The following is a 21849-nucleotide window of genomic DNA, read 5'->3' on the forward strand; positions in this document are numbered from 1 at the left end:
CAACTAGTTATCTACTAAAGGTTATTCCATGCTTTGACCCACTTCCAGTCATAATTTTCATAAATTAAGTACGTCACTTGGCCAAGTGACGTTATTGATCAAATGCTATGTTCTCAGGACTGGTGCGAATTTGATCACTTTCTGACCCTCTGAATTGTCAAATTTGTCGCTTCTTTTCCTAGCTGACTTCCGCCTTGATTAAAATTAAGATTCTCTCAAACTTCCACCCGGAAAGAAGATTTGAGAATATTAACCTTGGTCAGTTTAAGGGATGGGCTGCTGATAAAGAGAATTCAACGTGAATTTCCGCCAGTGGTATCAAGGATACCGGAGGAAGACAGGTGGAGACCTTGAAAAAGCAGTTCGATTGTTCGCTTTCAAGAATGAGGTTGTCCACAGATTTTCAGCTGTTAGCTACGCTTTTGATTTTGTGCACACTTTCCTGTTTGGTTAAAGGTAAGGCCGGTGCAGTAATTTGTTAGTAACCGAACTTTGTTTCGTTTAAAATGTTGAAATACTTTAAGATAGCTCAAAATCGAAGCAAGATAGATCAGAGCAAATCACACACTTCATAACAAACTCAAAAGAATTTAGCTGTAAGGAGTTAAAATTTGTGAAAAAATGATAATAAAAACCGCAGCTCTTCAGTTACGTGTGGAGATACTTTACCAAAAGTTAAACGCAGTAAATTTTGACTAATTTGGTTGAGGTTTCTTACCTCTTTGGAAGGACAAGTGCGTAAACCTATTATCGGACACTGTCAGCAGATATGTGTACACAGTTTTTTTTGTTGAATTTCTCGCTGTTATTCACTTTTAATTCGAATACACCTTAAACTGATGTGTTTTATATGTTGCAACACTTTCCTCCCCTCTCATGGGCGCCCAAAACTTAAATTCAAGAAAAATCGACTACACTTCAGCTGAATAGTTTGTATTCCAATAGCCTCTCACCCGGAAATTTCCACAAACCGGGAAAGTTAGCAGCGCAATATATACAGGGTTTCAACCTGGAATCACTGAAAATTGTTCTCAGGATAAAGCAAAGCCATAAGCTACTTGGAAACTTAAACGTCACCTTTGAGTTGTTCCTTTTTGACTGTTTCTTATACAATTTTCCCTCAGGGCAAAATCTCTTCCAGCAAGGAAAGGTCAACTTCTCCGTGTCATATCCTGACTTGGTTCATTGCAAAACCGTGCAATACCCTCAGGTATTTTCCAGCTCGGGCAATATTCGTGTTCTTGCATCCATCAGCCATGAAAATAAACCGCCCAGTGTTCATGATTCAGCAGTAGCGTGGACTGCCGAAGTGACGCAGAATAATTTCCGCGTCTGTGTGTTGGAATCAGGAATTGGTTCAAATGGATCTGTTGTTGTTAACTGGGTTGCGTTTCGCGGCACGCCTTCTGGAGCACTTGACGGCACCGCCTCCTTCAATGCATTCACCAGCGGAACACAGTGTGAAAGGGTTGACTTTGCACAGGTAAATACATGTAGCTCCTATTTCATAAGTTTTTGAAGCTCCTATTTTATAAGTTTAGAAAATTAAAGTTACTTAGTATTCGTTAAACACAAAGGAACTAGCATATCGAGGAGGTTTTCCAAGAATTTGGTGTTACTTATAACCATGACATCATCCACTCTACATGCTTTTACCTGTGCCATCCACCGTTTACGTGTTAGTATATTTTGTCACTCAAAGATGGAAAGCGCGTTGCTTCACCATGTAATTAAAGCGTCTCATCTACCTGCCAAAGCCAGTCGACCCATAAAAACCAAGGGTCAGCTATTGAAAAAACAGTATAGAGGGTGTTTAACAAAACCACGTTTTAAGCCATTTTCATTGTTGCCAAAAGTCATATCTAGGCTTACATCCCAGACTAGAAAACTATTTATCTACTTATAATAAACTACTTATAAACTGATTTGGAGGCCCACTGATTGTCTTAAGCCGCGGCCAGTGTTAGACTCTTCTTAAATCAGACTGACCCCAAGTGATCAGTAGTATTACTACTCCGCTCTGGAGAGAACGTCAATCCACCGCAGGGTATCCCCGAGCGGAGAAGGCAGGTGTTAATGACGAGAGTTGCTAAGACCTTTTTGGCTTCAAGATTAATTTTTGCCAAGCAACTGGTGACTCTTTTGGGTTTGAAATTTTCTTTTGGAACCTTTCTGGGAAGTTGTGATTTTGGCAGTTTGACTCTTTAAAGGCTTTTATGTGGAGAACAATGGACGTTTTTTGGATTACCTTATGACACACACCAGTTCAACCAAATAGATTATTATAATTAAACTGATTATTTCATCGAGTGATTTGTCCCCATTCGTACCTCCTCGTCATTAATATATCCAAGTACCCCCCGCCCCCATCCCCCACTCCCTAGGGATAAACTCAAGAACTTTGTTAAATTTCGCTAACGGCTCTCATCTATATTTAAACCTGGCTGGTGTGAGAGAAAGTGGAGTACGTGTCATGAGTTTGTGGTGTAAATCATAAGAACGATGGAAAAGACAACCGGTCTACATCGAGATAGTGAGACGTCTTAAACACTGAGACAACGCGTGTTCACAAAATAATGCCCTCGTATTTTCTTAAAAGCTATAATTTTTCCTTCAGATGTAATATTTGATGACTTCTGCCGCCTTCTTCTCAGAGAAGCAATACTTGACCTGTAGTTTATTCTTGCTGGGAGTTATACATTATTTGCATACCGAAAAGTGAGGATTATCATAATTGTTTTAGGTATTAGCTGGCTTGAAAAACAGTTTTTACTTAAGTTTATGTTGAGCTAAAAGTCGCTTTCATCTTGAATGATCTGTTCTTTTCATGAGAGGGGGGGGGGGGGGGAGGGGATGGAGAAGACGAGATGAGCAAAACGACTGAACGATTTTGAAAGAAGTCTTTCCGCGGAAAGCTAATCAAGTGCTTCTTATTCGTTAGATAATTTCTACTTTATTATCGATGAAAAGGATTGAAATACAACTTCATTTCCTGGAGCGACATTTCTGTACATAGCAGGGGCAGTCGTCTTCTTTGTTAGAATATGAGGGTCGGGGAGTAAAGGATAGGAATCGGGAAGAATTGTGATGAAAAGTATTAATCACTTTTCGTGACAAGATATCCTTTTGTATTGCCTAAAAAGGTCAAAGGTTTAAATAAAACAGTCCATACTCTCTGTAGCCCCCTACCAATCCTTTGAAATGTATACAATTCTATTTCTTCCTTCGAAGCGATTTCCTTCTGTTCCCAAAGTACTTGGCACCGTACGTCACGCTGGCAGCACCAGACAACAGGATGCCATGAACACGTGGATAGAAGAATTACGAGAAGATCATTTCCGAATCTGTATCCGAGAAGTGAAAACATTTGACGGAAAACATCAAAATCTGCAAGTGGTAAGTTTTTCATTTATGCTAACGCGCACGTGAAGCCTACCTCAAACCGCACGTGAACTCTTTGTATACACTTATATATTCCCAGATTTAGCCAAATTTGAATTCGGTGTTTGAGCTAAATTTATCATATCCGTCAGGGGAAAACGAGATTTTAGAGATTTTGTTCAAATACCCTTGAGTTTACACCCGTTTCTGTTCAGTCATGAAACAGTCGTATGACAGTTGCAGTGATAGTTGAAGAGCTATGACGGAGATCTGGATCGGCATAAAATTTTCAATGAATTTAAAAATGTATTACAAACTGCAGCGAAGGAAAGATAAACGCAAGAAGAATAGGATACAACTTGCTTTCTTAACAAGTGGATTGATTCACAGAACTGAAAAGAATCTGAAAAGAATTGCTGTTGCTGGAGTTACTGATTAGTACTGTGGAGTTCAAAATTTTGTGTCGATCCACTGCCGACGATGATTGAGGTGGCATCAAGTTGAAATGAAAGACCATTTCACCATTAGCCTGTTTGGTTAACATAGAAAAAAATTTTCCCTCCCTTTCCTTAGTTCTTTCATCCTTCTTTTTTTAACACGCAGGCTACTTCAAACTAAACTACAAGGTCAAAAGGGAAGCATTAGACAGATTCTTTTCAGTGTTTGTGACCTTTACCAAGAGATTATCAGTACCATTTAACTAAGCGAACATTTTCTATTTTCTCCTTCAGGACTGGTTGGCATTTTCACAGAAAATTGCTCAGTTGACTTTCCAAGGAAAACTCCAGTTTGAAAATGGTGGGTCTCCCCTGGAACAAGACAACTTCGCCTTCTGCAAGGTAATAATAATAATAATAATAATAATAATAATAATAATAATAATAATAATAATAATAATAATAATAATAATAGTAATGATAATAATAATAATAATGGTTTATTAACAGATCCACTGGGTGGCTCTCCCCTGTTAAATTACAATAATTACAATTACAAAATAAATCAAATTAAATTAAATTAAGTTATTTACAAATTATACAGCAAAAACAGGATTAACGGAAACCAACTACAGTAAAACTAACTAATGGCTCTGTACTCTGTTTCTTAAAAAGTTCCTTGAGAGTCTTAAAAAGGTTCTGTAGTCTTTACAGTTTCTAATAGTTTCTGGTAGATTGTTAAGTAGTTTCGACGCATTATCTTGGAGAGTGCCATTTTCGGCCGGGACCACTAATCTAATTGAATTGCTTGAGCGCAGTTCCTTGGGGCATTCCTGTTTTATTATTTTAAGATAATCTGGCCTGGTCTTGGCGTTATGCAAAGCTTTAAAACATGATTTCAGGAGGTTCAGATCGCTTCTCTCATTGATTGGAAGCCATCCTATTTTAAGTACATCCCGAAAGTTCTTTACATAGTGACCGAGCAAATGAAAAGCAAAAAAAAAACAAACAAACAAGAAATGAATAAAGAAATAGTTTCTCCCTCAACCAACTAGCCAGCATAGAGATCTGAGTTAGCTCTCGGGAAATGTTGTTATTTGGAGATATCAAAAGAGCGAGCTGATAACAGGATAGGGCGCTTATTTTTTGTTATGATCTGACACGTGGGAATGCCTGAACTGTAAACTGTAAAAATACCATGAACGTCCCAAAAAACTAAAGTATGACCTGTACAAGTAAAGCAAATCTCAGTTTAATCAGCTTCGCTCTTGCATTTTTCTTTGTGACAGGTGCTTAATTTTACTGAGAAATTTTATGCACCTCCTGTTGTCATGGTAACAGTCAATCACCTATACGATAGCAAGAACGTGTATTCTGTTAAGCCCGAAAACAACGTCCTTAACACCTGGATCGAGGTAAGTTATAATCATTCCTGACAAGTAGATTTTTCGGTTTACCTAGTACAAAAAACAAAAAACAAAAAATATACCCTACAGAATCACAGTCACATGAATTTACAACCTTTAAATTACATGTTAAACCCGGCGGTGTTCCATCATAGCTATTCACGTCGAGACCTTCCATTAGTTTCATGAAAAACACTAGCTATTCTCCTCGAGACATTCCAAGTTTCATGTAAAACAATTGTCCTCAACCTTGAAACCTTGCAGCAAGTTACTGCTTAGTGCATTGATCGCCATTTTACTGATTTGAGTTCACTTCTGGTCTTATCACAGGAAACAACAATTTCTTATGTCCGCGTCTGCATAAAAGACTTGGCAGGAATGGAGAGCCAACATGATCCGGTCACAGTTGATTACGCAATTATTGGAGGTAAATAAGCAACTTTGTATGACGGTTTTACTTTCTGATATTCTTTGAAGTCACCACGAGCTAAATGAGAACGCTTTCAATAAATGAAAAAAGCACATGTATGTATTACTTCATGTAAAAATGAAAATAACATATTGGAAATTACTTACTTAAAAAAAATTCTAATTTTATTAGTCCAGTCCTGTTACGAAACTTAACGAACGGACAAAAATGTCGTTTGTGACATAAGGTCAGCTGTAGCTAGAATGTTCAGAAAGCCAACAGCAGCTCAACTGTCAGATTCTGGGGATTTGAATCTGTTCGCTAAAATTTTGAGCCACTTTCAACAAAAGAATCTGAATAAATTAAACGGCGTTTATAAATAACAATGCTGTAAAACAGAAAACAGCGTCTGCAGTTTTTTATTATATTCCTTCGTTGGGTGAAACAGTTGAGGTGGATAAAATTTGGAAGTTGTTTCCATGCAGAACATGACCCGGGTTTAACCGAGGGGCCACGATAGGCCATTTCCGGGTTGCTTTGAACCTCATTATGAAAGCGAGGCTAAGTGCAAAGCTTTTCATATGAAAATTAGTTTTGTTTGCACATGAATGAAAACTAACTTTCATAACAAAAACTTTGCACTTATCCTCGCTTTCATAATGAGGTTCAGAGCAACTCGGAAATGGTCTATTGCTTGGCTCCCAAGAAAACAACCAGCAATCTATTCTAAAGCCTCGTTACATAACAGCGATTTAGAAATGCACTCGATACTTGTTTCTTTCATTTTCTTATTCCTTAAAAACCTCTAAAGTTAGAGTACTTACTTTGAGAAACACAAAACATAAAATACTTTGCATTTTATGTTACAGATGTTGATCCGTGCATCAATGTTTCCTGTAAGTACTTTGCCGTTTGTAAGGCATTTGGTCCCAGGGACGCGCGATGCATATGCGTGGATAATTGTCCGTCGTATGAAGAGCCTGTGTGTTCCTCTAATGGTACCACATATGACAACGTGTGTGTGTTCCAGCGAGAAATGTGCCATCTGAGAGCAAACTTTACTGTCTATCATCCGGGTGACTGTACAGGTAACACCACTGATTTCACTTCTTTTCCACAACTGTAGATAAATTTTGAACAAACGTAAAGTGGACACTGACAGTTACTCGAGATTCAATACAGCAACACCACAATACACCATCTACAGTGTCCACGTCTGATAACAGTAGTCCCATTATATGATTGAATTGACTTAGTGTTGTTAACTTTTTTGCAGGATTCCCTTCTCAAAAGGGCCGCCATCGCCTCCACCACAATCCAGTCTGGGCTGAAGCAGTTTGTGAACAAGTTCCACTGGCTCCTTACGTCTTCTATCCTGACAAACCGGTACACATACAGGTTTCTGTCAATCACGTGAACTTCTCAGATCCCTCATATGTCCATGAAGCAGTTGTTGCTTGGGTTGAAGAAATCATGGAGAACAATTTTACAGTTTGTGTTACACAGGCCGGGAGAAACGAGAAACGAAATGGAGAAACGTTTGCAACTGTTGACTGGCTTGCCTACCAGGGGGCCCCTGACGGGGGAGTATCTGGTGAAATGGACATGCCGACTTGGTGGACTGGAACGAGTTGTCGTACCGTGTCACTTCCCTCTGTAAGAAGCAAATTTGTATTGGTTTATTTTTGAAACTAAACTGAGTTTTAAATTTTGATCTGTTCTGTTGTAGCGACACAAACCCTTGCACTAGGTTAGTCAGTGTACTGGAAGGTATTTTAAACTATAGATAATGGGAAAAAGTACAGTGAATTAATTCTTACTTTTAGCCAGAAGTCAGAGAATTTCAAGATTCGAGTTTAGTTTAGGGAGAAGAAATTTTTATTTCACGCTTTTATTTACATATAAACACTCATATTGCCGTCAAAAATTAGCCATTTTTTGTTGTCCTTGATTTCAGAGCAAGTTCAAGTCGACGCCCACAGTTCTAGTGTCAGCGGAGCATGAAAGGCGTGGTGTAAAGCACGATGCATCTTCTGTGTGGTTAGAAGATATCACGAAAAATTCTTTTAAAATCTGCGTCCGAGAATTACAGAACTTTGATGGAGTTCACCAAAGTATTTACGTTGTAAGTGGTTTTAGTTGTTACTCTCATTATGATTTCAAGTTCAAACTTCGCGCCAAAACTCAACCGAGGCTCGTTGAATGAAAAACTGCATCCAATTTATACCTCTTTGCTGGACGGTACGGAAAAAGACTAGATGAAAGGAAAACGATTGTTTTTGGAGTTTTTCTTGAAGCATGCTCTTATTGTTTTCGATCCGTATATTTCATTTTATCACAAATGGAAATATGCTGCTTTCGATTTATACAGTCTTGCACTGGGTATTCTTATAGGAAGATCACCATAGCTATTTCTTCAGTCTTAAACATTAACCTCTTGGACGGTTGACAAGTGACAACGTGATAACAAACAATGGCTTCTTTACAGGATTGGATAGCGTTTGAAGAGCTTCATCGACCTCTGTTTAGAGAGCATGGAGCTATATACTTCTCCAATTCGAACAAGCCATCCCGAGATTTTAACTATGCTTTTTGTGAGGTAGGCAGTCCATTATTACACTCACGTTTACAACTTCTGACGGTCTTTGGACGGTTAGGACTCCTTTTATAGATGACCATCTGCACTTCTGATCCCGGAAAATGCACTTATACATTTACACTTTCATTAGTGCCTTCATTTGCGCATGCATCCCAATCCACTCATGCAAACAAACTTACGTATGCTCACACTCGCTTTTTCGTTCATTTTTTATTCGCTCTCCTTCTTACTTTCTATCAGATGCACTCCTTCCCACTCATACATTCTCAACTTTTAATTTAATTAACCATTCATCTCTCTTTTCCCTATTTTGTCTCTCCCTTATCTTTCTTTCCTGTTCTTTCATTTCTTCTTTCCTTCCTTCTGTTGTTTCATCCTCTCGTTCATGATTGCTTGGTTGATTTTTTTCGATTGTTTATTTCATTCTTTGTTTAAAAATATTCTAAACTTACAAAAGTTTTGTTTTACCCTCATGCACAAACAGTTGAAATTTTTTTCCTTTAGGATGTCGTGTTTAAGAAGCATTACAATGATTCTCCCGAAGTCTTGGTGTCAGCAAACCATTCAACAAGCGGAGGAAACCTTAATCCTTTGTACAACTCCATTTCAGCTTGGGCTGAGGTAAGATAACAACAGATTTGTAAGTTAATCTTAGCTTCATTAGTGTTTTGCAATGCACCGTAAGAGATGTGGGCATATAGTGCAGAGTGATCGTTAAGAGCTCGTTAGGAGAGATCCTTGGTTTGAGAATTGGTCCTCGCTTGCTGTCTCCTTTTGAACGGGTGAGGGTATTATAGAAGCGAGAAATTTCTTGCGATGAACTGGCTTCCTTTGTAGGGAAGTGAAGTTACCCTTTAGCTCATCTACGCCTTGATGGGCAACTTCAGGAACACTTACTCTTAAGTTGTCTTTACGGTTGCATGTTACTAATTTCTAAAACATTTTAGTTTACGTATCTTTGCAGTATATAAACAAGACGGGCTTTAGAGCCTGTGTGAAGGAACTGTTTGTGCAACAACACGACCCTCTGTCAGTGTCTTACGCAGTTTTGCCAGGTAGGCTCTGAGTCATAGCTAATTAGAAAAAGCGCCGAAATTCTTTGTCTGACTACAAATCGATTCTCAAGAGAATGTTAGTAGATGTATCATATTTTGTCTGCTTCTAGATAAAAAAAATTCCCCCAAGTATAATTTTTCTTCCCCTGCAAAAGTTGTCTTTTGAAAATAGGACTGATCTTTATTTCAGCCGGGACAAATTTTAGTCTCCCACGGAAAAGCAACTGCTTGGGAAGCAAGCCAATTTATGGTTTGAGTCACAACCTTAAAATAATAGCGTTGCGTTTATCCTTTAATATTACAGTAACGATAACAGCTTCGTAGTTTAATTTATTACTTTATTTTTCAAAGATGTCTGTGAACCCGGCTGGAGTTTCTACAATGGCTCCTGTTACTTCACCAGCGAAACATGCGAGACTTGGTCCAATGCAAGTATAATCTGCAGAGCCATGGGTTCTAATCTAGCTGCTATTGAAAGCCAGGAAGAAAACGTATATATCCAGCACAGGCACAATGGCGACAAGGCGTGGATTGGTTTGAATGACATTGCTACAGAAGGATTATTCAGCTGGGTGGATGGATGTCCTGATAAATTTCGCTACTGGGCTCAAAGCCAACCAAACGACTTTAGAGGGGAGGACTGCGTCCACACCCTGGGGGCAGGGCATGGGTACATGTGGAATGACGTGGATTGTTTAGCTTGTCATCAGTACACATGCAAGAAAGGTAGTCACAAATTAGTTTCTGTCCTACTAGATACATTATCTTCCACTATACTGAGAGCAAAATATATTCTCGAAAAAGACTCTTAAAGAAACAGAGACACTATTATTGAATCGGGGGAGATGGGTAGGGAAGAAGGGTCGGGGGTAGGAGGAGGAGGAGGAGGAGGAGGAGGAGGAAGGAGACGGATTTTCTTATAAGCTGATTAGACTGACCGTTCTGTTGTTTCTTTTATGTCATAGTAACAATTAATTTCCTTTGAAAGCAACTTTCAAACATTTTTCTGCTCAGATTATGACGAATGCATCAGCAATCCGTGTTTGAATGGCGGCACCTGTGTGAACGGCAAAAGGAAATTTACTTGCATCTGCCCTCGGACACACAAAGGAAGGACATGTGAAGGTAAATATACAACTCAGTTTTCTGATTTCTCTTTCACCCTATTACGCCTGGGTTTTTTCTGAGTTTCTGTGTCAAGGCTGCCCCACCATCACCACCGGATCACTAATAACTTCAAGAGTATTGAAAGTATGACTTCAAACCTTGGAGGATGCCAAGTGCTTCCATATCTATTTCCTTTGAGGTCCGCAAAATGGGATGCTGACCGCATATGACGTGGATATCACTGCACATCCGCAATCTTGGTTTCTCAATTAAGAAAACCATCCGAAATAACTCAAAGTAATGGAAACTGATAAAGAAACGTTAAAATAGGTCGAAAATGTTGCGAGGATAAACTTACAATTTTTTATTAAAAGGTAAGAAATCCAAATTTTGAAGCGTGGAAATATCAAGTCATTAAGTCGCCGACCGGTTAACTCAGTTGGTAGAGTGCCGGACTACCGTGCGGGAGGTCGCGGGTTCAAACCCCGGCCGGACCACCACTCAGGGTCTTTAAATAACTGAGGAGAAAGTGCTGCCTTTGCTCTGCAAATGGTTAGACTTTCTAGTCTTCTCGGATGAGGACGATAAACCGTAGGCCCCGTCTCACAATCCTTGTTTGTAAATAACTCTGTGGGACGTTAAAGAACCCGCTCACTGTTCGCAAAGAGTAGGGGACGTAGTTCCCGGTGTTGTGGTCTGGTCTTTGTGCGTATATTATCATGGTTGGGTGGGAAAATGCTCGGAGATATTAGCTGCATTAAGCTACTCTACAATCCGAGGGTAAATAAAGATTGATGATGATGATGATGATGATTATAAACATATTTTTGCCATTTGATGAAAAGTTTGGTGCTGGTTTCCTTAAGGACGTTATGAACGTTCAAATCAAGCGCAAGTACTTTGTGCATCGCAGACATTTAATTGTGCCGTCAAAAGGAAATCCAAAAGTAAGATTCTTTATTATGTAACCTTATGTAAGCGGACAAAGTTTGGCCATGCTATATTTTTCTGTTATGGGGATGAAAACTATTAATTCTAATTGTAAGTTGACGTTTTAACGCATTTTTTGTCTTTCAGAGTTTGACGAATGCTCCAGGAATCCCTGTATGAATGGAGGCACTTGTACTGATGGGAACAATAACTACACATGCGCATGCCCATCACCATTCTATGGAAAACAGTGCCAAGGTAAGAAACCAATTTCGCAGTTCTTGATACATAGTTTAAGTTGGTTCATGATCGTACAGAGCTACCAGAACTTTAAATCGTGAAGTTTATGGTGATAGTTTTTGACAAATAAAAATTATGTTAAGACTTTTTTCCAAACAAGTCGACTGAGATAAAACGTTTAGGAAACGTAAGTTTTAGTGGCAGGAATTCCGTATCCTCTTCAATGAAGGATATAAAATTAAATCAACGTAGGTATTTACGTCAAGTTCAACTAAACGATCTCCGGACCTGTTTACCCACTCAGATCTATGACCCACAACGCGTCTCATTTTAACTCGCCTTAGTTTGCTCCATTAAAAATCAAGGCAGAGTTTTAGGTGACAATTTTTCACAAGTGCAAGTGAAATTTGTTGAGGTTGATCTTAACAGAAACAAACGAGTGTCAGTCCAACCCTTGTCAAAACGGTGGAACATGCGTAGATGGCGTGTACAAATTTACCTGTCTGTGTAGAAGTGCTTACGGAGGAACATTTTGCCAAGGTAAGACCAAATACAATTAGTTATTATCCCTGAAGTTCATTCCTTTTCATTAGTGTATACTCAAAACCTCATCCAGATATTAAATTAGACTTTGACCAATCTTTGCTTAGGTCTAGGTTCCACAATCGGGTATCATCTCAGTCAGTTTGAAATTACCCAATTAAAGTGCACCTAACCCCCAATTCGCTTAAACAATACTACTTAAAATTAATAGCTCCTGGATAAAAATGGATTTGGATGAATCTGAGATTTTCTGTTGCTCGACGAAATTTCGAAACTACCGCCCAAAACGGCGTCATTTCGATTCGCTGGCGAGTTTAAGTTTTTGTTGAACGAGTCTGGTCTCTATTGTGACGTCTAAGCAGGAACGGAGGATCTTTCGCATTCAGTAATTTATCTAAAGGAAGAGCACACGTAAAATGAGTTAAAATGAGATTGGAAGGCCTGCATAACTTATACTTACTACGCAATGAAACATAACCAAACTTGGTAAACTTACCAATTTTTATGTGGTCTTTCTGGTGATGGGGTTTATTTTCGTTCATGTGACGTAATTTGAACAATTTGTAAACTAGGCATGACTAGGGCTCAGTCCCTTTATGAACTTCGAAGCGGACAACTATACGTTTGCAGCGGTTAACATGGAGATTTGGAGATTTTTTCTGCGCTTAACCATCGCTTGTTTCGCATTTTGATCTGAAATGTCATTTTTGTCTTTCGTGGTCTATGGCACTCTCCTGTTCATCTGACTCTTATTGATTCTCTTTAGCGACTATAGTTCTTGTGCTCTTTGAGTTATTTTAGGTAGGTTTAGCTGGGCTCGTCTCAGTTCATAAAAGTACGACTTCACTTGCTGAGATCTATACAACGATACGATCTGAATCACTGCTTGGGCCGTGTTATAAGTGTTACTGCTATAAAATATAGTAATTGGCAGTTGTGCCGCAGGCAGCTGGTTTGCCACTCCTTTAACCTTGGTCAAGACCTCCTTGAAGGATAAGCTTAAAAAGGACACTGTTTTGTCATTCCTCTTTATTGGTGTGTTTTTGCAAACCGTTTGTGGGAAACATCCGGTCTTGGTTGAGATAAAGTCACAAACATGCTAACAGCATAGTCGGGCTGCAAGCCCTGTAGTTTTAGTGCATGTATTCGAGAAGAGCAAGCTGACAGAGTAACAAAGCAGACTGACTAGAGGTTACCGTTACCTCTACATTTTTTTACTTTAAACTATGCACGCGCAGCATGTAGTAGAAGGCTGAAGTCTCTTAAAGTCCAGGTCACGGCGCTCTTTTTGTCAAGATTTCGCTCCGCATTATAACTGTGAGGTTGCGTTGCAGGAGCTCAATACTCCACTCAATATTTTCTACCTTCTTGTTTAGTCCAGAGTATTGACTGTGTTTTTGACCTTGCAAAACGATACTTCCGATTCCTCCTTGCACCACATCAGTTGCCTTGAAAGGCTTAATTTCGAAGTTGCTTTTTGGACAACATAATGTTTCTTTCAACAATAACAATGATGAAACATAGATTAATTTGAGGCAAAATAATTTGGGAGTTAGGAGCACGGCTTTGAAATCATTAATTTATTATGGTCTACTTTCCTGAAATCCGAAGAAACATGGACAGCAAAATTTGCACCACATTGCCGTTGTCTGCAATGAAAAGGCAAAATTGACAGCAAAAATAAAAAAAAGGTAATTTTTCTTAACCAAAACAAAAAAAAAAAAAAACAAAAAAAAAAAAAGAAAGAAAAGAAAACGAAAAAACAATGTTTAACGCTTGAAAACAAAGACAAGTATGATTTGCACCACAAGCACAGCAGGGTTGCACCAACACACGACACATCTCGTCGAAAAACAATCCTAAACGGGTCAAGGTTTCAAAGTTATTCCTGATTTATGAAGGAAGAAGTGTAAGAAATCGTCATAAGTACGACAATTCTAAGAAGCTCGATTTTGGTTTGATCACATAAACTGTCAAAATAATAAAATAAACAGACTTGAGAAAGGAATGGCAAAACATACTGTTTGACTGAAAAAAAAAAAAAACTTACTATTTAGGTTCCGCTACTGTCAAAATGGGAACCAAACTCGCTGAACGTCGATATTGAAGATTGGATGGACGAAGTTGAGGTTAGAACCAAAACCTTGTTTCCTAGCCTCAATAAAAGCAACTTTTGAAATCAGTCTAAATCGTTTTTTATCAACTACTTCCTCTTATCATTCAATAATGCGAAATAGAGGACACTAAGCATATTGGTTGGGAAGTTGGGTTTGACGCTCAAGCGCTTTGCTCGACGTGCAAAAAACTCTGACAGCCGCTCCAGTTTAAGTACTTGCCCAGAACCAATATGGCAGTTTTATTGGCATTTCAGAGGAAACGTTGTTTGAAGTTGCTTCTCCGTGGCGCTCAGACAGGGTTTTTACTGTTTCACCAAATAGTAACAGAGCTAAACACCATCAACAAACTTAGTTTTCTTGTATTAAAACTCATACGAATAACATTGTGCTGGATCACTGTCTATAGACGGCGAATAGTCTCTTTCTTCCCCGTTTTTTTTTTTCTATCAAGAACGAAGTCGAGGAACGCGAGCGGCGACGTCCCTCCCAATCCCTCCTCGTTTTTACCGTTAATTTATATAAGTTATTCATTTCAGATCGTGTGATGGATCTGAGGAAAACAGGATGACTGCTCAGGGTCTACACCGTTTATTACCGGCCAAAATGAGATACACAAATCTTTTTTGAAAATTGCTCTAACATTAACATGTATTCACTGTTATGCTTTTTTATTATTCCACTATTATGTCATTCCACCAAATAAGGTCAAGAGAACGCACAAAATATGAGACCGTAATACACTGTAGTGTCCCGGTTTGACCGGTTTACAACAGAGCGAATACGGACGGAAAAGGCAGAAAAAAGGAGCAACAATGGCCGGACTGGACGAAGAATAGTTTTTGAAAGGATGCAAGCTCCAAAACAAGTTTTTAGCATGCCAATCACTTGTCATTTACCTTTTCATTTTATTCAATCAAATTAAAGACATTTAACTAGCTTTCTGTGTTGTTTACGTCATTCGTACGCGCCGTTGCTCATTGCTCGTATTTTTCCTCGCCCCTTCGGGGCTCGGAAAAATACTAGGCAACTCGCAAAATATCCGCGCGTATTATATGTAAAACCATCGAATAAGATATATGTATTCCCGACTACAATTAAACATATTCAAGATGGCTGTACAAACTACAACTCAGGTTTATTCACTAAAGTGAGGCAATACATAACAGCGCGAGCACGTGCTCTTTATAAAGACTGGGAACTAGTATTTCACAACATTAACAAAACAGAACTCAGAAGAATTATGTCCTTCCAAAAGGGGTAGTCAACCAAGTCAGAACTTTTAATAAAAAATGGCACATTTGTGAGTCCATGTTGGTAGGAGGGCCATAGTGTTTGTCATTATGTTTCTTCCAAATAATCAGGGACTCCAAAGTGGGCAGACAATTTGATCATAATTTAAATTGCTCGAAGGGGAAGCCTAAAAAAATAATCAGTTCAATACTAATCTGTAATAATCAGTTAACATGCCGTAACGTAGTCCAACTATTTGAGCGTAGAAAAAAAATTGTTTTAAAGTAAATAAAAAAATTATCATCAGAGCGTCGAGTTGTTAAAAATTATAACTTCTTCAATTTTATTTCATAGCTCCTGCAGCGGTGTCATGCAAGAGCCACTATTCAGCTGGGCAACGTTCAAATGGATTGTATTACATAAACATCGGTGGTTCTTCATTCCAAGTGAGTATTTTCCTTGATCTTGTAATTGTAGGGATCTTCATGAAACGATCATCACTTACTGCAGATAGTAGATTGATCAAAGAAATCAGTCAATTTTTTTTCTGAGGTTATTTTCAAGTAGATGAACAACCAGAGCAGACGACCGTTATTAAGATTTATCATTAATTAATAATGATAAACAGTCAATATCAATGATAATTTTAATTAAAAGAATGGATTATCATTAATCGTGGCAATTATCTTAATTAACTGATCATATTTATTTATTTATTTATTTACTCAATTCAATTATGCAGCATATGTTAACAACTTTAACAAAAAGAAAAATACAATAATAATAGTAAGAAAACATGCCCGTGTATTAGGGAAGGTTTATACACAACAGTAACTTTCCTTGTTAAAAAATACCCGCAAAGAGTAAAACTAAACAACAAAGGACGGTGCCTCCTTTTGCTACTACCCATACGTTCTGCGCATGCCAGGATAGTCCAGAAACAGTCGGATTTCTTGTAAGACAGAGTTAAAACAAAAAAGGATGATTTTGTGCGGTCAATGACTACGTGAAAAAAAAAAACACAAACAAACAAACAAAAACCACAACAACAACAATAGATCGTAGGATGGGTTGTTAAAATCAAAAAGAAAACTAGGGGTAACCACGCATACTTCAAAGACATGCTTAATTATTTCTGAACAATGCGTGGTTACCCCGAGTTTTTTATTTGGATTCCAATAGCCCTTGCTAAGATGAGCTTTTCCAACATAGTCATGAATCGCGCAAATACCTTTGTACAAGGAGGCACAGTGTCTTATTATCCCACGGAACGAAACCAGTTTTTTTTTGTAACGATTCTTTTTCTGTCATTAAAACACCAACGACATCAATCAAATAGAGGCGACCACTATGGTTTTTTTTACGTTTTATTTCTGAAATTGATATCGCTTTCTATGGCAATATCATTTTATTATATACTAATATACTAAACATTTTAACATCTAGAAGTGTTTTCTCCTCAGATATTAGGGTTGTTCCATTTTCTTCTTCTTCTTCTTCTTCTTCTTCTTCTTCTTCTTCTTCTTCTTCTTCTTCTTCTTCTTCTTCTTCTTCTTCTTCTTCCTCTTCTTCTTCTTCTTCCTCTTCGGCCAATTTTTGGTTCTTCTTATCAAGACATTTAGAGTTCCAAGAACACGCTACACTGACTTCCAATTACTTGACGCCATCATTCTTTACTGTAATTCCAACTTTTGATTCCTTTTATAAATATTGTTAGTAAAGTTTATTTCGTGCAAGTCACTCAATGCCTTTATCTTTTTGCATTGTAAGGTGTACTGTGACATGTCCAATGGTGGCTGGACTTTAATCTCACGCTATTCGAATGCTGACAATGCAAACTGGATGCAGTACAACGCCAGCTGGTGGTATGACCGAACAACATCTTACGGCAGCGTCACCAGTCCTTCAGACAACTATGACATGATATCGCCCGCATTCTGGCTCGTTCAGGGCGATTATCTCAAAATAACCCGAAATGATGACAGCTCCCATACATATTTGTTATACACTAATAGGGGCTGCATTGGAGGGATGACCTTCAGGAACTTTGTAACAAGCTTTGGTAACTACCGAAATGGTGGCATCTGGAACAGTAACTCATGCAGGCACTATTGTCATGTGTGGTTTGGTGGTAGTTACTCGTCGACAGGGGGATTTAGTACAGTGTCGTGCGGCAGTAATCTTGGTATATATGGTGATAACAACTTAGGATTCTGGTGTGACTGGAGTTCCGGTGATGGAGCCGTGATGATGATTGGCGGTGGTGGTGACAGTTGTCACAGGGCGGATCATGGGATTGGTATCACAGAGGCTAATGAGGCTCGGTTCGGTACAGGAGACTGTGATGGAGACTTTGGTGATAATTGCAATTATCCTAACGGCTATTCTCTGAACTTGTGGATTAAATAGATTGAGATAGCCTTTGGCGGTATACTGAATCTATTTAGCTACAGAACACGTTAAGATTAAAGTGTATCCACACTCCAAAAACAGTAATGATGGTCGCCTATTAAAATTAATAGTAAAAACAAAAGAAATCCCAAGATTTAAAACTCTTTAAAGGAAGTACAAGTCGCTCAAAGGGCTGTGATGCATACTGGTTTTTTTTTGTATTTTTGTATTTTTGTATTTTTTTTTGTAAAGAGCTTTTCAGTGCGGTTTGTTCCCAAACTAATTAATAATTCGTGAAGAAATAACAAAGGAAATCACAACCTTGAAGGAGATTTGAAAATGTGATCTTAATTGTCAAAAAACTTGATAAAGTTTTTTTATTTGAATTTCTCCAAGCTTTATTAATGCTTTAGAAGCTATAAAAACACTCGAAAGGGTACTTTATGTGATTTCCAAATATCCCGAAGTTGCTTAAAAAAAACTGTGCTACGCCTCATTTTTCAAGTCACTTTTCAATGTTTAGAACTCAGATGAAACGCAGTTCCTCGTGTTTAATAGATAACTTAAAGATTATTTGTGACTGTGATGTTACTTATCAAGTGAACTTGTTTTCTTTTGTATTTTTCAATGCTCCGTCCAAACTTGTTTCGTCGTGATTAAGCCAGCAATTACGATAGTGTCGCGAGATTCCTGCAAATTTAACCTATAATTCCACAAATAGCAAAAATTTTAACTTCACAAATATGTAAGACTGTTATAAGGTTTAGTGATTTTGGCAAATTTATGTAAGCGTGAAAAAAAAAATAAGGAAATAAAGTAATGTGGATTTAATCTGTAAGTTTCTAGCAAAACAGAGCCGGGAATCGAATACGTTAGGAGTTTGTCAAATATTTCCATCTGAGTAGAAACTTTTAACGCGCTTTGCACCCAGCATTCGTGCTTACATTGTTTATGACGTTTACAACGAACAACAACAACAACAACAACGACAACAACAACAACAACAACAACAAAAAACAGAAACATGAAAGCACATGCAGAGTTCTTTGAGTTCCATTCCGAAGCGAAATTTGCTTTACACTAGCAGCACTTTTAAAGGGACACAAACATTTGATATCCGGCCCAGTGCAGTTGGTACTTGTTTTTTACCATGGCAACGATGGGCGAACACGGTTTTCGGCAAACTTATTTACCGCAGACTTTCTGATCGAGAGTTATAGCAAACTTTTACAAAAGGTTGCAGTAAATCACCAGTTATTATAGAGATTTGTATTATAGCATGCATTAACGGACGGCTTTTTTGGTTATCTGTTTACAGTTTACAAGTACCTGAATTATTCTTCGTTAGCTTAACAAAGACTCATTCGTTTTATGCGCTGACAACCAACCCGTCTTGGTATTAGATACAATTAGAATGAATGATTTTCCAGTAATCAGAGACCCATGTATTCGCGAAGGATTTTGGGATCGCCAGGGGGCAAACATTGCTAGTCGCTAGAAAGAAATGTATGGCGTTAAGTTGTTTCTTTGTCAAAAGAAGTGGTTTTGGACAAAGAGTAACGCATTTTCGCCGTGATTTTGTGAGAAGCGGAGGTGACTAATGTTTGTGCGTGGAAATTGTAAGTTTTTGTGTGGTTGATGCGATAAAATCTATCGATAAACACTCTTGCGTAAGGTTGATTGTGAAATCTACTGAATCTACATCAAGTTATTGTATTGAAAAAGTACAAACTTCAATAGGCAGCTAATAGGTGTAAATTTGAGGGGATTGACTCAATAAAGCCTTTTCAGTTGTAATTAAGTGTGTCGAGATTGTTTTCTTTTTAGTTACGTACGTGTGTTATAACTTCATGGCTGCTGAAATTTTACCCAAACAAAGGAGAGAAATTATTGTGCTAGGGGATGGAAATTACCGAGCTATTGCGCTGTGGAGGGTTGAAACCAGTAATAGTTAACAAGGGGAAATTTCCCATGGCCAGAGCAACGAGAATGCTAACTCAGGATTATTGTCTGATCATTCTGTGGCTAAATCAAAACACAGGAGGAAAATACTAACTAAAGCTCCCACTACACAAACCTCACAGTTACAGAGCGGATCGGCGAAGCGATATTAACAGAAACACAAACGGACTAAAGAGGACTTAAGTCCTCAATTTAACGCATTGCATAGCTTTCAAACAAGCTACAATGATAAAGAAAGGATCAAAAGACAGATAGCCGTGATAAGAAACACAACATCTTGCGACAAAAGCAAATAGCCGGGCTCAGCAACACAAAAGCTGCAAGATACAAGTACACCGTTCAAATCCTATCCTTACAGTGATAAAAAGAGAGGCTTTTCTGTCACCGGATGCACTAAAATGGGCCATACCAAACCTGAACCAAATGCCACAAAGTACATAAGAACGGCAGTCGCTAAACAGAAACAACAAGAGTTCTAATAAACGATACGCATAACCCAGAAATGACCTTTGAGATCAAAATACAAAACATGCGACAGTGACTATCACGCAAATCCTCCAAACCATAAATGGCATTTAATAAGAAGAAAATCAAGCTCTTAAAGAAAATTTACGGGGGACACCGCTCATTTCATAAATAAGAGGGTGTTCTTAAAAAGATATACCCGTGAGGGCAAAACTAAAACGCGCACGTGAGCGCGAAGGCTTGTCAACCCTATATTTATACACCTCATACAGCACAGTGATCACCGCCTGGCATAGGTTGTTAATATGGACTGTTAATATCGGAGCACATACAATTACAACTGAAAAGGCTTTATTGAGTCAATCCCCTCAAATTAATACCTACGTTTGTATTATTTCGAGACTATTGGTCACCATTACTTGATGTAGATTCAGTAGATTGCACAATCAACATTTCGCATTTATCGATAGATTTCATCCCAGTTATAACACAAAATCTTACAATTTCCACGCACCAACATTAGTCACCTCCGCTTCTCACAAAATCACGGCGAAAATGCGTTTTTTTTTGCCCGAAATCACTGCTTTTGACGAATAAACAACTTTATGCCATACATTTCTCTATGGCGACTTGCAATGTTTGCCCCCTGGCGATCCCAGAATCCTGTGCGCATAACATAGGTATCTGATTTGGAAAATCATTCATTAAGGACGTTCGCGCTAATTGTTTATGCGCATCTTTAGTGCGCAGGTAACGCACACGCCAAGCAATGTCACGCGCAATTCATGGTTGACGATACACGGAGGAAGACGGAGGTAAACACACATGTCGGCCGACGTGACAGCCTTAAAAAGAGGGAAACGGGGGAAATTCATCTCCGTTGCACAGTTTTGAAACGAAAAATCGACGTGAAACGATTAGATGGGTTAAGGTTGCAACAAAAAGTCCAAGAAAAGGCGTCGATACCGGGTATTTCGCGCCAAGAGATTAATATATTTACTTGACTCTCGATATAATAAAATAATTGAAAAATGCAATACTTTATTGAGTCTATTCATCAAATGAAGTCACCTTTAAGCTTTTTTAAGTTTTGACAGTAAACGAGAAAGTCTTACCCTTATACAAGAAAGCAATTTTATTGATCACCAATCCCGTGTACAATCAATCTCCACATACCTATTCTAGGTAAATAAATAAGCTTACTTCTCACATTTTCGCCTCACTCACGGCTATAGATGCATTTTCCTGGCATTGGCTAAACAGCTGTATAAGTTTTGAAGGTAGAATAACAATAAACAACTTAAACGATCAGAGGTTTGACAGCACACTCGGACGAAAACAATTGACTCGATCGAGCAACCATTGTGAGCTGTGAATTATGGGATAGATAACCCTGTTTAGGTTCCAGTGCTTCTCCGACCTGTCACGCAAAAACGTGACTTCTGTAAGTTTCTCACGTCTTCGACAACTTCAACTGGATTTTGCGGTTTTAAAAGGTCGTCGTAGCTTTAGGGATAATAAAAGTGGAATTTATTTGTTTAATAGATCCACTGAAATAAACTTCGGCAATGGAAGTT

General features: G+C 38.4%; 1 protein-coding gene across 1 annotated transcript; it reads left to right on the forward strand.

Moving 5' to 3' along the window:
• Positions 1–287: 287 nt before the first annotated feature.
• On the forward strand, positions 288–17912 carry LOC146467597 (uncharacterized). Its single transcript, XM_085125487.1, has 18 exons — positions 288–456; positions 1125–1483; positions 3232–3396; positions 4113–4220; positions 5108–5233; positions 5555–5651; positions 6503–6721; positions 6910–7289; positions 7591–7758; positions 8122–8232; positions 8737–8853; positions 9197–9287; positions 9639–10013; positions 10302–10412; positions 11472–11582; positions 11994–12104; positions 15809–15900; positions 17225–17912. Exons 1-18 carry the CDS (start codon positions 384–386, stop codon positions 17861–17863), a joined length of 3453 nt encoding a protein of 1150 aa, XP_084981613.1. The 5' UTR covers positions 288–383; the 3' UTR covers positions 17864–17912.
• Positions 17913–21849: the final 3937 nt, after the last annotated feature.

The sequence above is a fragment of the Pavona decussata genome, unplaced genomic scaffold, assembly GCF_977016875.1.
Source record: "Pavona decussata unplaced genomic scaffold, jaPavDecu1.1 SCAFFOLD_134, whole genome shotgun sequence".
NCBI lineage: Eukaryota > Metazoa > Cnidaria > Anthozoa > Scleractinia > Agariciidae > Pavona > Pavona decussata.